We start from the raw sequence: 19246 nt of genomic DNA, 5'->3' as shown, positions 1-19246 counted from the left end.
AGCAGTAGAGTGCTAGTCTTGAGCCACAAACAACCACTAGCCCAAAGATTCCTTCCTTGTCTGCCTCATTAGGTTCTCTCGGCCCTTTGCTAATTGGTCTCCCTTGGTGGCTAGTGAGCTCCCAGAGGGCTGGAATTGGGTGTGGTTCAGTGCTCCAAATGAACCTGGAGCTTGGCCTGTGGTTAAGCTCTTAGTGAGTGAGGCAGAGACCATGCCCACTTTAGTGGCAGTGCTACTGGCACTGGGTGCTCCACACATGTGATTGACAATGGATGCATGTATGATAGGAGAATGATTCATGACATCAGGCCAGCTGCGGAGGGGGCGGGGGAGCTCAAGAGGTAGAGCACTGGTCTAGCCTGTGTGAGGTCTTGCTGTGATAGAAGAAGGAAACAAAGTTACTTTGCTAATAGCAGCACAATTCCCAGCATTGAGAAAACAAGTCCAATCCAATCACAGAGCTCATGTCAAGAACTGTGAGTCCTAAGCCTCCCCTCCCCTTCTCTCTTGTGCCAGTACTAGGGCTTGAACTCAGGGTCTGAGCACTATTACCATTTTTTGCTCAAGGTTGGCATTCCACTACCAGAGCCACACCTTCATTTTTTGGGGGTGGGGGAGGGAGGTGGTTATGGGCCTTGAACTCAGTGCCTGGGATGTCCCTGAGTTTTTTATTTTTGTGGGTCGTGGGGTCTGAACTCTGGGTCTGGGCACTGCCCCTCAGCTCTTCAGCTCAAGGCTAGCGCTGTAGTGCTTAAGCCACAGAACCACTTCCGGCTTTTTCTGCTTATGTGGTGCTGAGGAATCGAACCCAGGGCCTCATGTATGCAAGGCAAGCACTGTACCACTGAGCCATCTTCCCAGCCCCTAGTGCTCTACCACTTTGAGCCACAGCTCCACTTCCAGTTTTCTAATGGTTAATTGGAGTCTCATAAACTTTCCTGCCAGGGCTGGCTTTGAACTGCAATCCTTAGATTTCAGCTTCCTGAGTACCTAGGATTACAGGTGTGAGCCACTAGTGCCAACACTTCACTTTTTTTCTTAGTTTATTGGAGATAAAGAGTCTCATGGACTTTTCTGGCCCAGCTAACTTCAAACCTGGATTCTCAGATTTCAGCCTCTGAATAGCTAAGATTAAAGGCATGAGCCACCAGTACCCAGCATTGCTTGGCTATTTTGCTCAAGGCTAGCACTCTACTACTTGAGCCTCAGCTCTACTTCTGGATTTTTAATGGACTTTTCAACCCAGTCCTCAGCTCTTAACCTCCTGAGTAGCTAGGAGTATCAGCGTGAGCCACAGATACTGGCTGTTATCTAATAAAGTCACAGTACAGACACCAAAACCAGGACAATTTGGTACAGTGCTACCATCTCTCCCAAAGATCTACAGACACATTGCCATAGACATTCTTTTTTTTTTTTTTTTTTTTTTGGTCGGTCTTGGGGCTTGAACTCTGGGCTTGGGCGCTGTCCCTGTGCTCTTCAACTCAAGACAAGCACTCTACTGCTTGAGCCACAGTACCACTTCCTATTTTCGAGTGGTATACTGGAGATAAGAGTCTCACAGACTTTCCTGCCCGGGCTGGTTTTGAACTGTGATCCTCAGATCTCAGCCTCCCGAGTAGCTAGGGTTACAGGCGTGAGCCTCTGGTGCTCGGCCATAGACATTCTTTATAAAAAAGCAATAAACAGGGCTGGGAAGGTGGCTCAGTGGTAGAGTGCTTGCCTTGCATGCATGAGGCCCTCTATTCGATTCTTCAGCACCACATAAGCAGAAAAAGCTGGAAATGGCGTGTGGCTCAAGTGGTAGAGTGCTAGCCTTGAGCTGAATTGCTGAGGGACAGCACCCAGGCCCAGAGTTCAGGCCCCATGACTGCCCCCCTCCCCCCCCCCCCCAAAAAAAAGCAATAAACAGGATGGAGTATGGCTCAGGACTTAGCCTGGCCTCAAATTGCAAGAATACAAAAACTTTACTTAGTTAGCCAGACACCAGTGGCTCATGCCTATAATCGTAACTACTCAGAAGGCTGTGATTTCAGGATCATGGTTTGAAGCCAGCCCAGGCAGGAAATTCCATGAGTATCTTATCTCCAGTTAACCACAAAAAAAAGCCTGAAGCAGAGCTTCAGCTCAAATGGATCTGACCTCTCTCTCTTTAGTTTTCTTCTGGGATAATTGCTTAGTTTTTTCTTGGACTTTTATAACCTCAGCAGTTTGAAAGATGGAGAGAATGGCCAACCTTTTTCTTTCTTTCTTTCTTTCTTTTTTTTGTCAGTCATGGAGCTTGAACTCTGGGCCTGGGCGCTGTCCCTCAGCTCTTCAGCTCAAGGCTAGCGCTCTACCACTTGAACCATAGCGCCACTTTTGTTTTTCTGGTAGTTTATTGGAGATAAGAGTCTCCCAGACTTTCTTTCCTGGGCTGGCTTTGAACTGTGACTCTCAGATCTCAACCTCCTGAGTAGCTAGGATTACAGGCGTGAGCCACTGACACCCTGCTGGCCAATCATTTAAGATTGTCTCTCTGCTTGGCTTTTCCCTCGCTCTCTCTTTTCCCTCCCTCCCTCCCTTTCCTTCCTTCCTTCCTTCCTTCCTTCCTTCCTTCCTTCCTTCCTTCCTTCCTTCCTTCCTTCTTTCTCTCTCTCTCTTTCTTTTCTTTTCCTCCTTTTAGGGCCTGGCCACTGTCCCTGAGCTCTTTTGCACAAGGCTAGCACTCTATCACTTTGAGCCACAGTGCTACTTCCTGTTTTCTGGTGGTTAATTGGCAGTAAAAGTCTATGGACTAGCCTGGCGCTGGTGGCTCACGCCTGTAATCCTAGCTACTCAGGAGGCTGAGATCTGAGGATCGCGGTTCAAAGCCAGCCTGGGCAGGAGAAACCATGAGACTCCTATCTCCAATAAAACCACCAGAAAACTGGAAGTGGCACTGTAGCTCAAGTGGTAGAGCGCTCGCCTTGAGCTGAAGAGCTGAGGGACAGCGCCCAGGCCCAGAGTTCAAGCCCCACGACCGACAAAAAAAAAAAAAAGTCTATGGACTTTCCTGCCTGAGCTGACTTTGAACCACCATCCTCTGATCTCAGCCTCCTGAGTAGCTGGGATTACAGGTGTGAGCAGCCAGTGCCTGGCTTCTATTCTTTCTTTATGATGAGGGCCAAGACCACTACAGAAGGGTGCTACTGGGTGCTTCCCATCCCGTTTGTGGGGACAAGCTGCCAACTTGGGAGTTGCCTCTGATCACGTGGTTAAGGCAGTGCCTGCCACTTGCCACTTTCTCTGCCATGAAGCTATGATTTCTCTTTATAACCCATGAACATCTTCAACATTGACCTTGTGTAAACACTTGTTTCTTTTCATGCTTTCTGCCCTTGGATCTTTGAGCAGGTTGATCTATTTTATGTTAAATATAATTATTATTTGATCAAGAAAGACCCTAAGAGGGAGCAATATTCCAATAGTAGCATGAGTGTCAGGAGGGGTGGGGGATGTTCATGTGCCAGGCAAGCCACAATCATTCCTGTCCATCCAAGTTCTCTCCCCTCTCCCCTCTCCCCTCCTCCCCTGACCCCTTCTCCTCCTCCCCTTTTCTATTCTCACTCTGTTGTGTGCCTCCAAGCACACTGTGTACAGACAGGTAAAGCACACACAGATCGTATCAGATTTGTCTGTGTCCCTCGCTTTCCATCTCACTTTTTGGATTGTTTTCTATCTGCCCCTGAAGGGTGACCTTCTTGCTGATTTTGGAAACTTAGGTTCATCCCTGGGTCAGGCAATCTCTTCACATTCAAAATTAAGGAAACTAAGGCCCTGGGAAGGGAAAGGGGCAGGACCTCAAGGTCAGAGGTAAATCAGATCTGGAAACCTGCTTGGGTTCCCCCATTTCCCATAGAAGAGAGTTAGCAGGTATGGTTGCTCTGGGGAGCCAGTCTTGGGGTGGGGGGTAGGAGGCTTTCCTAACAAAATGCCAGGTCCAGGCTCAGCCTGGCCTCTCCGTGCTGCCCCCTTTCCACCCAAGTTCCCATCTTGGCTTTGCTAGGGCTCCCCTTCAGCGCCCTGCTGGGTCGGCCTCAGGAACCCATTGATCCTCTGACAGCCCAAGACAGATGGGCGGGCCTGTGTACTCAGGTGCAGCCCAAGCACATGGAGACCAGATGAGGATGGCTGGGGGGGGTGGGGGGGGAGGCCCCGATCATGGTGTGGGGGGGAGTTGAGCACTGAGGAGGATGAGGACTGAGCACCCCAGATACCTACCTCCTCTCCTTCCCCCACTGATTCCCGCCTTTTGTCTCTCCTTAACAGGCATGGGCTCTGCAGAAGGACTTCTCTCCCGGCCCCACGAGACCTGGCATAGCCAGAAACTGACATAAAGAGCAAACTTTGGCTGGTCCGTTGCAGTGGCTCATGCCTGTAATCCTGGCTACTCAGGAGGCTGAGATCTGAGGATCACAGTTCAAAGCCAGCAGGGCAGGAATGTCTGTGAGACTCTTATCTTCAATTAACCACCAGAAAACTGCAAGTGGTACTGTGGCTTAAAGTGGCAGAGCATTCGCCTTGAGCAAAAGAGCTCAGGGACAGTACCAGGCTCAGAGTTCAAGCCCCAGGACCAAAAAAAAAAAAGAGGAAGCCCTGTGTGATTGCCTCCCAGTGTGGAGGCTTCTGTGGCCCTCAGACCAATGGTGGCTGCTCTTGGGCCTCCGTTTCCTCAGGGTGACCGGGAGGAGAGCAGCTTACCCAGCAGCCCGAGCACAGTGAGGCGTGGCCCACCAGTGTTTCTGTGTCTCTCCACTGGCCTCTTATAACTTCCCCCTGTAGCTTCCTGTCTGGTTGTGACGCTCCCTAGCCAGGTGCCTACCTCCTCCCAAGCCCTGCCGGAAGTTCTCCCTCTCCAGTGCAGACATCAGCTGAGTGGCTTCCCCAGGACCACATGGATGCCAGAGCCTAGGCCTCTGCCCCATGTCCCGCCACACTCCAGCTCCAGTGCGGTGTTGTGTGGTGTGGCGGGCGGGGGGAGTCATCCAGGGGGAGCCAGGGACTCAGAAGCTAAAGCAGCCTGGAACAGAGAGAGGGGTGCAGTGAGGCGGGAGAGCTCAGAGAAAGGCCACCGGTAGAGGAGACCCAGGCTTCAGCGAAGCAAGCAGGGACTTGGTGAGGAGCTCCCTGAGTGGAGGTACCCCTCTCCGCACCCCACACCCTGGGGATGGAACCTGGGACCCCGACAAGTCACACCTCCTAGACATTGGGTTTGTGTGCTTTGTTTTCAAGCTACAATCTCACTGATTTTGCAAAGGCTGCCCTCAAACCCTTGCCCTTCCTTCCTGCCTCCACCCCTTGAGTAACTAGAATGACAGGTGTGTGCCACCATGACCAGCTGGAAGCATGATCATGACAGCGGGTGGGTCACAGGTATCATTTCCTGGAGTGGGGAGGGAGGGTCCCCAGGGGGGGCACAGGGGCTATGGTGGCCACAGAGCAGACAGATCATAGGGCTACTGGGGTGCTTCAGCCACACAAGGGCCGTGATGCTGAACCACGCAGGCAGTAATGCTGAACTGCACGCTGGCCAGGCACTTTTGCTGGCTCCTCAGCGGTGGCCTCCAGCACCAACCTTGTATCTCAAGGGGGTGGAAATGGGCAAAGGCTGGCTGCAGCAGAGTGGCAGCTGTGCCCTCGTTCATGGAGGACTCAGCCCTGGCTTTCCCCAGCCGGTCTCTCCCCTCATCCCCTCTCTACAGGCTTGCTGCTGTGTTTGGTGCCCCCAGCAGGGTTGGGAGGTGAGACTTAAGTATAAATAAATAAACAGGGAGCAGATGGTGGGTGGGGAGAGGCAGGTCGGGCCTCCTCCACGGCCCTGGGAAAACACAACTGGGCCAAAGCAAATGGATTCCAGATCCTGGCCTGGGAGCCGCCTTTTCCAGGTTGTTGTCCTGCCTGCCCCTCTGCTACCCAGCCGAGCCCTTGAGAGAAATGGGGAACTAAGGCTCTGTCTGTCCGTGTATCTCCTCTTCCTGTGTGGCCTTGAACAAGTCGTGGGACTTCTTAGATGCTTCTGGTTCCCTACCTGTGAGATAAGTGGGAGGAAAAATTACCTCTGACAACAACGGTCTGTTCAAAGGCCTCCTCCTCTGGGAAGCCTTCCCTGACGGCACCAGGCAGACTATTAGAGCAATAGCTTAGTTTCTCAAGGAGGACATGGGTTTCTGTGTATTTATTTATTGGCTCAGAGTCTGCTGTGTGACCAGCTCAGCTCCAAGCTCAGGTCTGACATAGCACCTAGTTCATGGCTTATCTCTGCACCACTCCACAGTAGCTGATACTAAACACTTGCACAGGAGTGCGTGAATGACATAGGGATGAGGGACAGCCAAGCTTCCTCAGCATGCAACCATGTCGCCCAGCCAGAGTGAGGAGGACAGTGAGAAATGAGGATGTGGGTCCACAGCAACAAATGATTGACGATCGGTACGTCCACTGTGGGAGATCTGTTCCCTTGCCAGTGTCTCCCCGTCCTTACAGGCTGAGGAAGTCACCATGGACGTCAGGAACACCACCTCTCCCACTGCGTCTCTGGAGAGAGCAGGTGCTGGGCTCCGGCTTTGCGAGACTGGATCCATCTCATTTTATTTCACACTATATTCCTCCCAGAAAATTACTCTGTGTGTGTGTGTGTGTGTGTGTGTATGTGTGTGTGTGTGTGTACTACAGCTTGAATCCTGGGCGTGAGTGCTATCCTTTAGCTTTTTATTTTTTTTGATCAAGGTTGGCACATTTCACTTGAGCCATGCCTCCACTTCCAGCTTTTTACTGCTTAATGAGAGATAAGTCTCAAGAGTTTCTGCCGCAGCTGGCTTCCAGCCCTAGTCCTCAGCTCTCAGCCTCCTGAGTAGCTAGGATGACAGGTGTGAGCCACCAGCGCCCCGCTGAGACAATTGCTTTTCACTGTGATAGGGACTACTGTGGGTGCAGTTTGCAGCAGCCCCAGCCCATCTGGCAGAAGGCAAGGTTTGTTTGGCACTTCCTGATGAAGGAGCTTCCTGGGACCCGGTGGCAGTGGGGTCTTGATGACAAAGGAGCACAGGGGAGTTCAGGGAGATGGACGTGTTCTGGATTTTACCTGTTAGCTGCAGTAACAGGCTGTGAATCTGTCAACATGCACTGCAATGGTAATGCTTTAAATAGGTGCATTTTTCTCTGCGTGTAAATTATACCTAAAAAAAAGTTGACTTTAGGGGTAGGAAGGTGGCTCAGTGGTAGAGTACTTGCCTAGCAAAAATGAAGCCCTGAGTTCAATTCCTCAGTACCACATAAACAGAAAAGCCAGAAGTGGCACTGTGGCTCAAATGATAGAGCGTTAGCTTTGAGCAAAAGAAGCTCGAGGACAGTACCCAGGCCCTGAATTCAAGCCCTAGGACTGGCACACACATACAAAAAAAAAGTTGATGTTATCCAGGTTCTAGTGGCTCATGCCTGTAATCCTAGCTACTCAGGAGGTTCAGATCTGAGAACTGTGGTTTGAAGCCAGCCTGGGCAGGAATGCCCATGAAACTCTTATCTCTAATTAACCGCCAGAAGTGGAGCTGTGGCTTAAAGTGGTAGAGCACTAGCCTTGAGCAAAAGAGCTCAGGGACAGTGCTCAGGCCTTGAGATCAAGCTTCAACCCCCCGCCCCCCCAAAAAAGTTGACTTTAAAATGCGGAGTTATAACCAGATAGAGTGGTGCATGTCTGTAATCCCAGCACTGCAAAGACGGGGGGCAGATGATTGCAAGTTTGAGGCTTACCTGGTTTATATCATGAGATCTTATCTAAAAGAAACAAAAACAATCAAACAAGGGATAAGGGGGTGTAGCTCAGTGGTAGAACACTTGGCTGCCACGTGCAAGGCCCTGAGTCCTGTCCCCAGCACTGCAGAACACCACCATCACCACCATCCCATATTTCAAATTCCATTGAATATTCCATTAAATAAAAGCACAGGTGCCATGTGGGCGTGGCCCAAGTCTTGAAAGAACAATAAAGTCTGGAGTCCCTGATTAAGTGGCCCAGTAGACAGCAAATAGCCAGCAAATGAGGTGATGTGAGAATACTCACCCCCACTCCAGGTGATGCCGCTCTATGCCGACCTGGCACATGGGTGCTCCTGGTCCCGGACCCATAGCTCCTGCTGGGGTGCTCACGGCCTGGTGCCACAGTCCTACTCATGTTGGAACACAAGGAATGTGTGAAAGAGCCTGTCTGGCCCAGTTCATGTTTCTGCCCATTGTGGCCCGAACATTTCTGCTCCCTGGCTCTTTATATCCACACGGGGCTCACATCACCGGCTTAAGGAGAACAGGCAGGGCCTACTTTGTGTGCCAATGGCCCCCTTGCTTGGACAGCGCTGGCTTGTGCAAAAGGCATGGGAAGGAAAGCAGGTGGATGCTTCCAGCCCTACCCATACCCCTCTGTGGCCCCTCAGGCCTCTGTCTGGCTATCCTATCCCTCCAGATGTAAAGGATGAGACAGGGAAGGCAAGTGTGTGTGTGTGTGGGGGGGGGGGGGGGGGGGGAGGGGAACCCACCCTTCCGAAGACTCAGGACCTTTAGAACAGACCCGTGCCAGTCAGGTGTGTGTCCTCATCTGGAAAGAGGTAAGACGTCCCTAGGGATTTTCTGTGGGTCTCCTTACTTAACAGACAAGGAATCAAGGCTGAGACATCCATTTGCCTCTAGCATTTGGAGCTGTTCCTCCTCTGTGAACATTTATTGAGCACCTACCATGTGCTAGCTCATTCAGCACACAGTAGGAACTTAATAAAGCTGGTCCTCATTGCTGTTCTGGGGGGGGGGGTGTTGACTTACCAAGATCGTACAGTTGGCAAATGGCACAATTCACAACAGATTTGTTTGTGTAATAGTGACTACTTCAACCTGGCAAGGTGGCTTATTATATATAGTTGTTGGTGTTGGTGTTGGTTGTGGGGCTTGAACTAGGCGTGGGCGCTGTCCCTCAGCTCTTCAGCTCAAGGCTAGCACTCTACCGCTTGAGCCACAATGCCACTTCCGGTTTTCTGATTCATTTTTTGGAGATAAAAGTCTCAAGGCCTTTCCTGCCCCGAGTGGCTTTGAACCATGATCCTCAGACCTCAGCCTCCTGAGTAGCTAGGATTACAGGCATGAGCCACTGGCATCTGGGCAAGGTGGCTTATTTTTAACCCAGCTACTTAGGAGGCTGAGATCCAGAGATTCTCGGTTTCAGCTCAGCCTGGGCAGAAAAAAAGTTATCAAGAGGGGCTGGGAAGGTGGCTCAGTGGTAGAGCGCTTGCCTTGCATGCATGAGGCCCTGCATTCAATTCCTCAGCACCACACAAGCAGAAAAAAACGGAAGTGGCGCAGTGGCTCAAGTGGTAGAGCGCTAGCCTTGAACTGAAGAGCTGAGGGACAGCGCCCAGGCCCCGGGGGGGGGGGGGGGGCAGGGAGGAGCGGGCAGGGAGGAGCGGGCAGGGAGGAGCGGGCAGGGGCGGGCAGGGGCGGGCAGGGGCGGGCGGATCCTAGTCTTCCCAGCTAAGCACTTAGTGTCAATGGGAGGATCGCTTTCCAGGCCAAAAAAGTGAGACTTCGTTAAGGAAAATGACAAAGGCATAAAAGGGGGCGGGGCGGGGGCGGGGCTTGAGCGCTAGGGTGCCTGTCTAGCAGCTAGCTCAAGGCCCTGAGTTCAAACCCCAGCACTGCGGGCGGGTGGGGTGTGACCGTCTCTCAACCGCAGGACAAGCCTGGGGGGCCCCCGCGGGAGAGCGCGGGGTTCGCGGCTGCCAGCCTGTGCGAGGTGAGGTGCGGGGCGGACGCACGCCGGGCCGCCGCTGCCCAGCGCGGAGCCCGGCGCGGGAGGGGGGCGCCCCGGGCCGGTGCGGGGGTCCCCGCGGGGCGCGGGCCGGGCTCTGGAAGACATTACACGGCTGTCGGCGGGGGCGTCGCCCGCAGTTCCGGAGGGGCCCGCGGCCGCCACAAAGCGCGCTTTGTTCTGCGCCTCCCCGGAGCTGGAACCAATGGATTGGCGGGCGCCGGGGTCACCCGCCAGGCGGGCGGCGGGGTCAGGCCCGGGAGGGGCCGCCAGGGGGGCGCGGCGTGGGCGTGGGGCCCCCCAGGCAAGCCGGGGCTCCGCGGCCGGGCGGCAGGCTGCGGCGGGCCTCAGTTTACCCTTCTGACGGGGGCTGTCCGCGCCCGGGTCCTGGGATTCCCCAGCTTGGGCCACGGGCATCACACGGACCCCGCCGGTCCCCGACAGACAGGGGCTCCGCCCGCGGTGGGGTCCGCGCCCCCCAGGGAGGAGCAGGTCAGCAATAAGGGAGCCCCAGAGAGACCCCCCCCACCTTCCAGGGGAGGGACTCATGGTGTGCGCGTCCATGCATGAGTGTGTGCGCGCGTGCATGTGTTTGTGCGTGTGCATGTGTGTCGCGCGCCTCAAACTGGGGCTTAAACCGGACCCTGCCCTTGGGCTCCTTTTGCCCCAGGCTAGCGCTCTACTGCTTGAACCACAGCGCCACTTCCGGCTTTTTCTGGTGGTTAATTGGAGGTAAGAGTCTCATGGACTTTCCTGCTGGGCTGGCTTTGAACCGCGATCCTCAGATCTCAGCCTCCTGAACAGGAGTGAGCCACCTGCGCCTGGCTATGAGTATATTTCTTTTTGGACAATGTCACCCATTCCCTCACTCTCTCCTAGTTTTGTCCTTCCATCCCTCACCCCCGCCCCCCCCGAGTTGTACTGTTCATTTTTGTTTTGTATAGTTCATTTTTTATTCTCTTTTTTTTTTGGGGGGGGGTCCAGTCGTGGGCCTGAACTCTGGGTCTGGGCGTTGTCCCTCAGCTCTTCAGCTCAAGGCTAGCGCTCTACCACTTGAGCCACAGCGCCACTTCTGGCTTTTTTCTTTTTGCTTATGTAGTGCTGAGGAATCGAACCCAGAACCTCAGGCATGCAAGGCAAGCGCACTACCACTGAGCCACTTTCCCAGCCCCTATAGTTCATTTTTTAATTTCATTGTTTATTGTCATTATAAAGGTGATGGACAAAGAGGTTATATTATACGTCAGGTAGAGAGTACATTTCTCTTTGGATGACGTCCCACCTTCCCTTGCTCTCTGCAATGCTTTGGTAACTTTTGACTGGGCCTCCTCAGGTAGTCCAGGTTGGCTTTTGAACTCTCCCTTGCCCTGCCTCAGCCCCTCAGCCTACAGAGTGCTGGGATTACAGGCGTGCACCACCGTATTCAGCTTCATGGGTTTTTTTGGTTCTCAACCATCATGACCTAAAAAAGGTTAAAAAAAAAAAAAAAGAATGAGTGCTGGTGGCTCACGCCTGAAATCTTAGCTAATCAGGAGGCTGAGATCTGAGGATCACAGTTCAAAGCCAGCCTGGGAAAGCCAAATCCATGAGACTCATCTCCAAGTAACCACCAAACAGCCAGAAGTGGAGCTAGGTGTGGTTCCATTGGTAGAGAGCTAGCCTTGAGAAAGAAAGAAAAGAAAAAAGCCATACAAGAGCATAAGGCCCTGTGTTCAAGCCCCAGTTCCTCCCCAAACACACACACAAAGGAAAAGGAAGCCCCAGCTGAGGCACCGGGGAGGAACAGAGGCCTCCAACTCTGCTGGGCATGGGGAACGAGCAAGAAGCATCTGATAAGCCACCCTAGAGAGCAATACCCGTATGTGAGATGTGGGGAAGGGAGCCTGGGTGAGGGCCAGGCAGCCTGCTCCGACATGCGCAACTGAGAAAGTACAGGGTGGCGTCCAGGAGTAGCAGGGAATAAATTAAAACCCCCAGGTGTCCACTGACAGGACAATCTCATCGATGGCTGTTGCTCTCTGGAGCACTGTGCAGCAATGAAAAAGAAGGGCCCAGACCACACAGGATTTATTCATGCAGCATCTGTTTAATTGACCCCGTACAAAGGGTGCTGACTGTTCTCAGCACTGGGCCCACAGATCCAGTCTCACATTCTAGTGGGTGGGGCAGACAAGCATCCAGGCTAACTGCAGCATGACAAGTGCCAGGAAGAAAATAAAACTGGGCAGGGGGACGCATCAAGGGGAGGTCTGTCCGAAGAAGAGGTCTTGAGCAGAAGCCAGCATGGGAGAAGAGCTCAGCTGCCAGTGGGGGGGTGCTGTAAGCCCCCTGCAAATAAGATGAAAGGAGAAATGTCCTTTACTCACCCAGGTACATCGAATTCTGGAGGGCAAAGACTCTTGAAAAGCCTTGTCCCCAAATGGCCAGGATTAGGATTCATGGTGGCCTTCTGTTTCACCTCATTTAATTATTTGCTAGTTCAGCCTCTCTTTGAGACAGTCTCACGATGTAGGTCAGGCCGGCCTCAGCCTCCCAAGTGCTGCACAACCCTACCTGGCTTCATAGTGTGGTGTGGGTCAATATCTCATGTATAATGTTAAAATTAAATCATGAAAATTTGCTGTTGGCTGGGGAGTGGTGGCTCACACCTGAAATCCTAGCTCCTGAGGAAGCTGAGATCTGAGGATTATGGTTCAAAGCCAGCCCAGGTAGGAAAATCCATGAGAATCTCATCTCCAATTAACTAGCAAAAAGCCAAAAGTGGCACTGTGGCTCAAGTCGTGAGGGCTTCAGGGGTCCCTAAACACTGTTTTTCACTAGATCCAGGTTCCAGGCAAGAGGGGACCAGATACATGGGGTCATGGGAGCTCCAAATAGGAACTTGACCCCCAAGGAGCTCAGCACCACTAGCATAGACAGGTAGGGGTCCAGACAGGCCAGGGTGTGTCCAAAGTACAAGGCAAGAGTAGACAAGATAAGCAGAACCTGAACCTTACCTCCTGCCTCCAAGCCAGGCCTCCTTCCCAGGCCTGAATCTGGCCTCTCTGGGCAGCATCCTTTGGCACAGCATCAGTTCTGCAACCCAGAGGCCCAACCCTGCTCCTGGGACAGGAAAGCAGCGCCACCTGCTGTCAGTTCCCATTCACATACCTTCCTTCCCTTATGCCTAATGGGGCCTTCCCTGCAAGAAGGAAAAACTTTTTAGGAGGGGATGAGCACATTCACTTGTCCAGCCTGGTGTATGCAGAGGGTTCTTTGTGTGTGTGTGTGGAGGTGGGGGGTTGTGGGGCTTATACTCTAGGACTGGGCGCTGTCCCTCAGCTCTTTAGCTCAAGGCTAGCACTTTACCACCTGAGCCAAAGCCACAGCCACTTGCAGTTTTCTGGTGGTTAATTGGAGATAAGAGTCTTATGGACTTTCCTGCCTGGGCTGGCTTTGAACTGTGATCCTCAGATCTCAGCCTCCTGAGTAGCTAGGATTACAGGTGTGAGCCACCAGGGCCCAGCTCAGAAGGTTCTATTTAAGACTGACACAGCAATTCACAAGCATGACAATGCCTTCCTGACATTTGCCGTGATCTCAAAGGGTAGTTGGTCTTGGAAAACTCCTCCAGAAAAGAGAATGTCTTACCCACACTAGCCCCAGAACACAGATTTTCTGGGCACAGTATAAGGCCTAGGGATGCCAGTGCCCATGTGTGTGTGTGTGTGTGTGTGTGTGTGTGTCTGTCTGTCTGTCTGTCTGTCTGTCTGTGTGTGACAGTATTTGAATACAATTGATACAGTCTAAATAAGAGGTTCTTGGGCTGAGGCTGGTAGTTCTCGCCTGTAATCCTAGCTACTCAGGAGGCTGAGATCTGAGGATCCTAATTCAAAACCAGCCTGGGCAGGGAAGCCTGTGAGACTCATATCTTCACTTAACCACAAGAAAACCAGAAATGGAGCTGTGGCTCAAAATAGAGCACTAGCCTTGAGCACAAAAGTACAAGAATAGCATCCAGGTCCTGAGTCCAAGCCCCACAACTGACAAATAAGAGGTTCTGAAATGGGGTGTGATAGTATATTCCTGTAATCCCAGCTACATAGGAGGTAAAGAGGAGAGGACTGCGTTTCCAGACAAGATCTTGTCTCAACATGTTGAACTGAAACCTTTTTGTACAACTCCCTTGAGAGAGAGAGAGAGAGAGAGAGAGAGAGAGAGAGAGAGAGAGAGAGAGAGAACACCCTAGTCTTAATAACCAAGCTGGGTATCATAGTTGGGACTACTTGGGAGACTGATAAGGGAGGATTGTGCTTAGAGGCTGGTCCTAGGCAAAAAGCATGAGAGCCTAACTGAAAGCTTAAGCAAAGGGGACTGGGGGTGTAATTCAAAAGGTAGAGCACTGAGTGGAGACCATGAGTTCAAACCCCAGTACTGCCAAATAAAATAAATAGTGGCCCTAGCTGTGGCCCCCAGGTGGAGCCCAGCACAGCAGCCTGAGAACCTAGCCACTGGCCCAAAGATTTTGTGACCCTTTGGGATTAAATAAACGTTTATTATGGAGTGACTTTAGATGTACAGAGAAGGTGCAGTTGGTACAGAGTCCCACGCTCTCATCCCCCAGCCCAGCCCAAGGTCACAGGAAGTCATAACCTTCACAGCACAGTTGGTCCACACCAAAGGGCCGGCATAGTTAAACCATGCCAGATCTCCTGCCAGTGTAGAGCCACTGCACCACTTCCGGTGTTCTGGTGGTTTATTGGAGATAAGTCTCACAGACTTTCCTGCCGGGGCTGGCTTTGAACTATAATCCTCAGATCTCAGCCTCCTGAGTAGCTAGCATTACAGGCGAGAGCCACCAGCGCTCAGCTCCAATGTCACTTTTTTGTGTCCAGACCCGTCTACTACCACCTACACTGCATCTTCTTCCTTCTCAGCCTTGCTCCCTGAACACTCAGAGGGTGACAAAACTGCTGTCCTAGCTCCCCAGCTGGGGACACAGATGCTTGGAAGTGTCCAGTGACTGGGGTCTCTGAGGTCAGTGGAAGCAAGGCCCCCCTCACTCTGCACTTTGGTTTGCCAACCAGGTTTGCAGAAGCCCCTCTGGAATGTCCTACCTGTTCACTCCATGCACCCCATCTGCCAGTGCTGACATTGAGGGATGCCTCTCCCCAGCCCTTCCCCTGGATGCCCAAGGCTCAAGGGCAGGCCAGTGACTCAGAGTGGATGAGTGTGTGTGGTTATACAGACAGAGACAGAGAGACACAGAAAGAGGGGAATCCCCCACCCCTCCAGTCTCTGAAAGATTTCCTTTCTGATAAAAAGTTGATAGATGAGCTGGTCTGGCCCTTCCCCTTCCCCTACTCCTTTCTTCATTAAACACTGACATGATCTCTGGAGATATGGCAGCCGTCTTGTGACCACGAGGTAAGCAGCGCTGCAGGCACTCAGAAGCATCTCAGGGAAGTGGGCCTGAGCCTCACCGAGTTAGTGAGGGAATGCCATGCTCCTCATTGGTCTCCGGATTCCAGGCCGTGTGGAACAAACCCATTTTGTTTAAGCCCCTGTCGCTCAGGTTTTCCCTTCTTTTCTATTGTACTGTCCACATAACAGATATTATAAAGCCAAAAATCTGGAAGGTCCGTGTTCTTGGGGGCTGGAGCCTGGCCCGGGACACCGGGCTTTGCTGCGCATCTCCTTTCTCACGCCCTCCTCCTCGGGGATCCTTCGGGGACAAGGCCGCGGTCCCGTGTGTGCAGAGGGGGACGCCCGGGCTTCCGTGGGGGCGCCCCGCCGCACTCTGCCCGGCGGTGTAGGGGCCTGGGCAGGGCGGGGGCAGGTGCTGCTACTGCAAGTCAGGGGTGGAGGCGCCCAGGTACACCCTCAGGTCCGAGAGCGTGGACCGCACCAGCTTGGCGGGGATGGTCTCCCGCTGCAGCTGCTGGTAGGCGGCGTAGCGGTGGCAGCCTCCGAAGGAGTAGAAGTAGTCGCCGCCGCGGGCCCCTTTGATCCAGAGGACGTCGATGGGAGGCACGCTGTCGGGGTCCTCCTGGGAGGGAGGAGGCACAGGGCGAGTGAGCACGGACCGCCTGGACAGTGTGCAAAGCCGGCCGGGGGGTGGGGGGGGAACGCCTACGGCGCATGCGTGGCAACCCGCGTGGAACTCCTATGGCGCATGCGCACTGGCGTGGTGGACACAACAGCCAGGCGCCCCGGAACCCTGCGCACTGCCCGGCCGCCGCCGCCAGGGCAGCTCCAACACCAGCCGTGGGGGGATTGACACCGGGGGAAGGGGCAGATGCTGCAGTGAGGGGTCCTCCCCGCCCCGGAGACCAGGGTGCGAAACTTGTCTATATTGCACCCGCATAGCCACACCCAGGATAACGCCCAGTGGGGAGGAGACCAGGCCCTGACTTTCAGGGGTCTCAGAGGCCTCTGAGGATGCTGACGCAGACTCACTTGGACTAGTTGAGATCACTCGAATCTCTGCTCTGCTCTTTACCAGCTGTGCGACTCCTCTGTGCCGCAGTTACCCCATCTATCAAAGGGCGTGTGTGTGGTGTGTGAAGACAACTGATCGACCCCACAGAGCAGATAAGCTTCATGAGCAGACACACACCAAGTGCTCCAGCAGTGCCTGGCTCACAGGAAGTAATGCATGTTGCATATTACTTGAGGGAAGGAAGAGCATCCCAGACAGTGGAACAGCAAATGCAAAAGCCCGGAGGCAAGAACAAGCTCCCAGTGCTGGAGGTAAAGGAAGAGGCCAGCGGACTAGAGTGGAGGTGGAAGATGAAGAGTAATAGAGGTCAGAAGGGTCAGCAGGAGCTGGAGGTGGCAGATTCTTTCTAAGGCAGTGGGTCAGCCCTAGAACTTTGTGTTTTTGTTTGTTTTTGCCAGTCTTGGAGCTTGAACTCAGGGCCTGGGCACTCTCCCTGAGCCTCTCTGTGTTCATGTTAGCACTCTACCACTTGAGCCACAGCACCACTTCCGGCTTTTTCTGTGTGTGTGGTATTGAGGAGTCAAATCCAGGGCTTCATGCATGCTAGGCAAGCACTCTACCACTAAGCCACATTCTCAGCAGGGAACTTTGGTTTCTGAGACAGGAAAAATCTATGTCCTTGTTCCTCCTGCCTTGTGCTGGGGCATCATGGTGGGTAAGCAGAAGACCAGTCCCTAAAGATTCCCGTGTCCTGGACTGGGGGTGTGGCTCAATGGTAGAGGGCTTGCCTAGCACATCCAAGAGCCTGGCTCCTTCCCCAGCTGCTGAGTAGAAGGGACTTTGGCAGAAGGGACTTTGAAGGGAATTCAGGATTTTAGGATCAGGAGGTCAGAACAGTTTACTCATTCAATTCTGGGTGTAATGTGGTCACCAGAGACCTTAATAGTGGAAAAGGGCATCCACAGTGTAGCTTTGTGGTAGAGTGCTTGCTCAGCCAGCACAGAGTCCTGGCTCAGTCTTCAGTACTGGAATAAAATAAAAAAAAAAGTGGAAGAGGACCGGGCATGGCACACACTTGTAATCCCAGCACATGGAAGCTGACGCAGGAGGATTATGAGTTCAAGTCCAGCTGGGATTACATCTCAAGATCCTGTCTCAAAAACACCCACAAAAAAAAGGAGAGAAAGTAGGAGAGGTAGGAGAGGAGGGCAGCAGGAAGAGAGGGGGATGGTAAGAAGAGCTCTACCTGCTTCTGCTGCTTTGGAATGAGGAAGAGGCCTGTGTGCCCAGAAGCATGGGCATTCTGGACTCTGGACTGTAAAGTGATAGGTACATCACCGAAGTCACTAGGTTTGTGGTAAGGTGATACAGTGGCCATGGAAAACTATCTGGGTGGTCAGTTGCAGAGGCAGAGCGGGTCCCTGTCAGCTCTCAAGGAGCCTGAGGGCGCAGCCAGGGTGACAGGTATCCAAAGAGGCCTTAGAAAGGGAGTGAGATGTTCAGGTAAAGACACAGGAAAAGTGACCCTAGCCCAAGAGGGGAAGAGAAGGGAGATGCAGACACTGGAGAAAGAAGAAACAGTAAAGACACAGTAGGAGTTTCCTGACAGGGAGAAAGGCCCATTCAAAGGCCCAGTGGTGGAGAGAGGGTGCATAAGCACTACACAGAAAAGCATGGAAGGCAGTGGGGACCAGGAGCCAGGACTTCTAGGCACGAAGGCAAGAGATGGCGGGGCAGGCAGGCAGGAGCAGGCTGGTGGAAAGCTGTGGAGGTGGCTCCAGGCAGAGCTGTAGATCTGAAAAACACTGTGGCCTGTACAGGTGAAGTTCAGGGGTCTCAGGTGCTCACTGCTCACGGGTCTAGAAGGGACGGGAAGCCATGTAGGCCTAGCCTGACACATACATTCCAGTGTCCCCTCTCCTGGCCCCATTTCCTGCCAGAATAGCTCCAGCCTTCTGGAACACCTGCCCTTCCGGTGAGTCTGACCCTAGTCCTCTCCCATTCCCAGCAGCAAAAGTGAGGCACTCCCCGTGCCTCAGTTTCCCGTAAAGGAGAGGCAATATAAACCTAACAATATAAACCTAACTAGTAGCTAGCACAAGGCTACCAGGGTAAGAGTTACCCATACATAGAGCTCTATTTTCACTGTCTAGCCCCATTCTCTCCTGGCAAGTGAGAAGGAAGCGGAGGCCCAGAGAGGCCGTGCCACTTGGTCAAGGTCACACAGTCGACATTCAGCTCCTCCTGCGCCCGCGTCCTCCCTCCTGCCTGCAGGCCGGCCTCCCTGGCTCACCCGGATCGTGTCCACGAGGCTCTGCACCTTGGCCGGGTCCAGCACGGAGGGCAGCGGCCGGATGAGCACGCTCAGGGGTACGTTGTGCACAGCGGCGATGCAGCCCGAGTGGATGCTGCCCCCCTGCGCGCCGCCGCCGCTCGGCCCGGGCCCCTCGGGCGCCCCCCGGCCCGCGCCCGCCCTGCCCAACGCTCCGCCCGCGCGCAGCCCCATCGCGCCGCCGTTTCTGGCCTCGACGCCTCCCGGCTTCAAATACCGCCGGGCCGTACCATTCGCGAGGCCGGGGGGGGGGGGGACGAGCAGCGCGCTCCTCCCGCCATTCCGAGTGGTCCGGCCCGTCCCCAGCGAGACCTGGACACCGCTCCCCCGGCGGGGCACCGTGGGCCTGCAAGGCCCGGGCTCTCCGCTGGGGGGCGCCCCGCCGCCCCCGACCTCGGCGCGCGGAATGGACGCGCCCGGGCCCGGACTCGGGGTGTCTGCAGGTCGCCGGGCGGAGGAGCGCGTGACGCGCGGCGCGGTGACTCAGGCCCGCGGGGGCGGGGACGCGGGCCCCGGGACCTGCCGAGCCAGGATGAGTCGGCAGAACCGGCTGTGCCGCCGCAAACACCCGCCGCCACCCCGGGTGCAGTGCGGGCCGGCTGCTGAACCCCCGGTTCAAATCCATAGACCCTGAATGGATGGCTCCCACTCCACCCCTGCACGGACCTCCCCTTGGCTCAGCAACAGA

General features: G+C 54.0%; 1 protein-coding gene across 1 annotated transcript; it reads right to left on the bottom strand.

The window, feature by feature from the left end:
* Positions 1 to 14578: 14578 nt before the first annotated feature.
* Positions 14579 to 18733, bottom strand: Srxn1 (sulfiredoxin 1). Its single transcript, XM_042694494.1, has 2 exons — positions 18520 to 18733; positions 14579 to 15833 (listed from the first exon to the last, which is right to left on the bottom strand). Exons 1-2 carry the CDS (start codon positions 18730 to 18732, stop codon positions 15630 to 15632), a joined length of 417 nt encoding a protein of 138 aa, XP_042550428.1. The 5' UTR covers position 18733; the 3' UTR covers positions 14579 to 15629.
* Positions 18734 to 19246: the final 513 nt, after the last annotated feature.

The sequence above is a fragment of the Dipodomys spectabilis genome, unplaced genomic scaffold, assembly GCF_019054845.1.
Source record: "Dipodomys spectabilis isolate Male_0828 unplaced genomic scaffold, ASM1905484v1 ptg000175l, whole genome shotgun sequence".
In the NCBI taxonomy this organism is placed as follows: domain Eukaryota; kingdom Metazoa; phylum Chordata; class Mammalia; order Rodentia; family Heteromyidae; genus Dipodomys; species Dipodomys spectabilis.
This window is presented reverse-complemented; position numbering and strand designations above follow the sequence as displayed.

Coding starts and splice junctions, on each gene's coding strand:
- Srxn1 (XM_042694494.1), bottom strand. CDS start 18,732: ATGGGGCTGCGCGCGGGCGGAGCGTTGGGCAGGGCGGGCGCGGGCCGG. Junction 15,834..18,519: donor GCCTCGTGGACACGATCCGG/GTGAGCCAGGGA, acceptor CCTCCCTCCCAG/GAGGACCCCGACAGCGTGCC.